The sequence below is a fragment of the Elephas maximus genome, chromosome 2, assembly GCF_024166365.1.
Source record: "Elephas maximus indicus isolate mEleMax1 chromosome 2, mEleMax1 primary haplotype, whole genome shotgun sequence".
Lineage (NCBI taxonomy): Eukaryota > Metazoa > Chordata > Mammalia > Proboscidea > Elephantidae > Elephas > Elephas maximus.
This window is the reverse complement of record NC_064820.1, coordinates 208,437,771-208,442,830: the sequence shown is the minus strand read 5'-3', so window position 1 is coordinate 208,442,830 and position 5,060 is coordinate 208,437,771. Positions and strand designations below refer to the sequence as shown.

Below are 5,060 nucleotides of genomic sequence, written 5' to 3'. Positions count from 1 at the left end.
ACCTCAAAATGAAATATAAATATATTGTTTCTACCAAAATGTTTGTTAAAGATTAATAAGGTTTCAGTGTCAACAAAGGAAAAAAAAACTCCTCAGTGAGGTGGATTGGCACAATAGCCAAATAATGGACTTAAATGTATCAATGAACATGAAGATGGTGCAGGACCGGGGAAACTTTCATTCTGTTATGGATAAGATTGTCATGAGTAGGAACCTCTTGATAGCAACTAACAACAACAACACTGTTTCTATGCCGAAAATCAGGTCCCCCAATTTTGGAAACACGCAAGAAAGCTAATTTTGAAGTATTTTTCAACTCACTTCATCAAAGGAGAAATGTCTTAAAATAACGACCGTATCATTTTCCTGAATAGAGCATTCTACTCATAACTCGCCTTATAGCCTCCTTTATCTGCTTATTTCTGAGACTATAGATAATAGGATTTAGGAAAGGTGGGACTACAGAGTAGAACAAAGAAATGATCATGTCCTGAGTTGTAGGTGAATTGGAGGTTGGCTTCAGATACATAGCAGTGACTGAGATGACAAAGACTGTCACCACAAGAATGTGAGGAACACAGGTAGAAAAGACCTTTCCTTGCTCTCCTCTGGTTGGAAGCTTGAGCACAGCAGAAAATATGTGAATATAAGACATGATGATAAAGATAAAGCAGCCGCCTACAATAACTACTGCAGAGACAAAAATTACAATCTCATTGCTGAGAGTGTCAGAGCAGGAGAGTTTCAGCAGAGATGGGACATCACAGAAGAACTGATGGACCACACTGGAATGACAGAAGGACAACCGGAATGCATTGCCAGTGTGCACACCTGCATAGATCAGACCACTGAATACGGAGGTCAGTGTCATTTGGACACAGGCCCTAGGGTTCATGATCACAGGGTAGTGGAGGGGTTGGCAGATGGCCACATAGCGGTCACGAGCCATGATGGTGAGAAATAGCAGCTCTGCAAAAGCAAACAAAATCACAAGGAAGATCTGAGCTGCACATCCAACCATGGAGATTACCCTGTTGTCAAATAGAAAGATGACACGTGCCTTGGATACAGTGACGGAAATGTAGCACATGTCCAGGACAGACAAATTCCTAAGGCAGAAATACATGGGGGTGTGAAGACTCTGGGTGAGAGTGGTTACTGTGACGGTGAGAAGGTTCCCCAGCAGGGTTGCCACGTACATCAATAAGAATAACATGGCGTGCAAGACTCTGAAATTCCACACATCAGAAAACCTCATAAGCAGGAATTCAGTGACTGTGGTAGAGTTGGGCATCTTTGGGTACTTTGCTTTGAATAGCAGAGAAAAAGGTGAATAATCCAAAAAAAAAAAAAGAAGAAGAATGTGGAAAGAAATTAGCCTAAGTATGTTTATTGTCTCACATTTAGTTTATTTTCACATTTATCCAGTTTTATTCTCTCTAGTTGATACTGGTTAGCTGTTGTGAGTTGCTGTGGAGTTGCCTCCGACTTGTGGCGCTCTCATGTACACAGAATGAATCACTCACTGGTGGCTCTGTGCCATCCTCATCACCGGCATGCTTGAGTCCATTCTCATCATCACCAGCATGCTTGACCAAAAGGTCAAGGAAATTATTAAGCCATGAAAATAAAAATGTAAGAGCACAAATTCAAATCTAGGTTTGTGTGCTCAAATGACACAATGCCACATTTCCTCCACTAGAAATGCTGATCCTACTTAGCTTCACTGCTTCCTACCATTCCAATCCATGATCCTCAGGCAAGATGACCATTAATTTGATCCCATTTCTGCCTTCTAAGTACTGTAGAAACCATGAAAACCTAATTTTTGGATTAAATTAAATCATACATAAAACATTCCTTTGATTTTCTAAATATTGAGTATTAAGTTAGCCCTGGGAATGGTTCAAAATCATTTTCTATATTGCTCCGTATTTCTTGACCTTGCTGAGCTGTACATTATGAATTTAATAGGACAATGTATAATGACCTGCATTTTTACTCATCGGGTAGAATAAAATATTGATGGTGTCACAGCCTCTTTTCAATAAGAACATACTTTATCATACACTGAAAAAACCTGTAAGATGTTATCCTAGTGTTGTAAAAATTTAAATATAAAACATTTCTTATGTATTTTCACTCATCTTTTCTCCCTGAAATGGATTCAGCCATATCCAAAGGTAAATTCACCAGCTCTAGTCTTCATTCTCTCTCCTTTTCCACTGATGTTTATGATCCCAATTAGAAACAAAATTCACTGCTGTCTTGTCAAGTCCTACTCACAGTGACCATGTAGGACAGAGAACTGCCCCATTTTGCTTCCAAGGCTATAATCTGTAGAGAAGCAGACTGCCACATCTTTCTCCCACGAAGCAGCTGGTGGGTTAGGGCCACTGACCTTTCAGTTAACAGCTGAGCACTTTAACCACTATGCCACCAGGGCTTCTCCTCCCAATGACATGTCATCTTAAGTTTTTCACCTATGTTCATGCACTTCTTGATTTTACATAAATGTTTAGGTTCCCCTTTTCAAAACTCCATTTCTGAAACTCTGATTTACTAATTTACTTCTTTTGCTCCTATCCCTTTTTATTAGCCTTTTGAATGGTGTTACATCTGTTCATCTCTGTTCTGTCTTGAAACTTATAATTATGTATCTTTGCTATCACATAAACATTTGATTCCAATAACATCTTCATCAGAAGATTAAGTGATAGCTTCCTCACCCGTCAGATTCTTGTTGTTGTTGTTAGGTTCTGTGGCGTTGATTCTGACACTTAGCGACCCTATAAGACAGAGTAGAACTGCCTCACGGGGTTTCCAAGGAGTGGCAGGTGGATTTGTACTGCCGATATTTTGGTTAGTATACAAACTGGATATGCCACATGGATTTCCTCCTCTGCCTCCACATCCTTTGCTCTCCTGAGATTCTCTTGCACATCTTATTGTCACTCATTCCATTAAGGATACATTTACGCTGTCTTTCCTCAATAACTAATTCAAAATTGCATCATTATTTCATTCCAAAATCTTTAGTTTGGAATTCTCCCCTTCTACCTCCTTTGCTACCTCTCCTCTTCCTTCTTCTTTATTTTGCAATCACTTATTCTTCCAACTCTGTCTTTTTATCTTCTTCCATTCTTTTGAAACCAAATTAATGTTTTCCCATTATCCCTTACTGTGATTGCAGTCAATAGTTGCCATAATTTTGGCAAGTTTATAAATTCTAACTCAGATAATAATTAAAAAAAAATAAAACCACCCTAAATGATCTCAGATTTAATGTATGCCCTTCTGATTTTGGGTAACACTTCATTTGAAGTGTTCTTTTAAAAATGTATCACATATAACTTAAAATTAATGGGATTTGCATGCATGTTTTAGATCTCCACCAGAATTATAAAATAGTTGAGGTTCCGTCAATATGTTATTGAACTAAGACCAACATACAAGCAATGCGTGGCTTAATTGAAATACCTAGAAAAATAAGTCTTCAAGCAATAGCTCCAAGAGCACCTCCCTCAAGAATTTATATTTAGAAATTTCAAATAGCAATTCTCTGCAAATATTACAAAAATCCTTAAAATACACTTTTTTTGATCATTTCCTTGACTTTACATTACAAAATATAAAGCCTATGCTTTACATTTTGTTTCTGTTTTTACTCTTGGAATTTGTTAACTATAATGTTTTTCTTATCATAAATATGCATTTTATTATTTTAGGAACAAATAATACATAGGAATGATAACCTTACCTGAAATGTGTTGGGTGGTTTGATTGATTAATTCATACATTCACTAATTTAACTACAATGAATCTTCACAGTTCTAGAAAATAAGAATGGCTTTTAGTATATTTTATTGCAATTTATAATACAAGGAATTTGTGGAAGTTAGTAATATTTAATAATATTATCAAGTCGAGTAAGATGAAGTATATTGTTTTGTTTTTTTTTTTTAGTTTTGTAAAAACATTGTGATTTTTTTCCCATGCAACCTGAGCATATTTCAGTACTTAAATAAGATGATAAATAAAGATATCATTTTCTGCACTTTTGCAGAATACATAGATTGTCGCCAGTGGGTGAATAGTTCATGGATGATGTACTCACACCCAATTTCTCTTTTTTAACTGTCACTATACAAGCCCTGGTGGCGCAGTGGTTACAAGTTACAGCTGCTAACCAAAAGATTGGCAGTTCAAATCTACCAGTGGCTCCTTGGAAATCCTATGGGGGCAGTTCTACTCTGTTCCCTAGGGCTATGAGTTGAAATCGAGTTATAAGCGATGAAGAATTAGCATGTGTTTTGCATCTTTTACAAGAATAACTGCAGCCTTGTAGCCTAAAGGCTTACCAAACCCTAACTAACAGCACACATTCTCCTGGATTTTGCACACATATTTTCCTTACCGACTTGAAAGAGTGTAACGTGCATTTCCAGGTCTGCATATCCTTGCACCCTCAACTTCATACCTGCGATGGAAAATTTGCCATGTTGTCACATTTCACATCCTTGTTTCCCTTCTCCCTTTTTCTTGTTCCCAATGTAAAAACATGCAACATATGAAACCTTGCTAACTGCCAGAAGGAAGGGCAGATGTACTTTTCAGAACGACCTCATGTGTGCAAGACAAAGCTTTTTTTTGTTTGTTTTGTTTTGCTGCTCTTTATTTCAGGGCCTTTTGAAATGGTTCATTAAGTAGATTTTCTATTGTTCTTTTATATCTACCTGTTTACTGACAATTTATTGATATAATTAGAAGATTAACTAGGAAAAAAATAGCTACTCCAGTATTTATAAGTACCTCTACCCTAATTATGCCACTTTCATTCTGAAGGTTTAATTTTTTAAAATAATTTCTTAACAATTTCTCCCACTAAAGTTCATATCGGACTTCTACTACCATATTCTAGAAATGCAACAGGCTTTCACAGTTATAAAAAAGTTAAAAATCTTTATTTTTTCACACTCACTGATCAATTTTAGGTTCCTACCTTGAAGTTCCATATTGCAGCTTAGGAAAGCTGAGGGTATACCCCGTCAGGAGAATAT

The 5,060-nt window shown here is 36.7% G+C and overlaps 1 protein-coding gene across 1 annotated transcript; it reads right to left on the bottom strand.

Annotated features, from left to right (window-relative positions):
* Positions 1–358: 358 nt before the first annotated feature.
* LOC126068006 (olfactory receptor 14C36-like) lies at positions 359–1,294 on the bottom strand. The gene has a single exon (XM_049870315.1). It carries the CDS (start codon positions 1,292–1,294, stop codon positions 359–361), a length of 936 nt encoding a protein of 311 aa, XP_049726272.1.
* Positions 1,295–5,060: the final 3,766 nt, after the last annotated feature.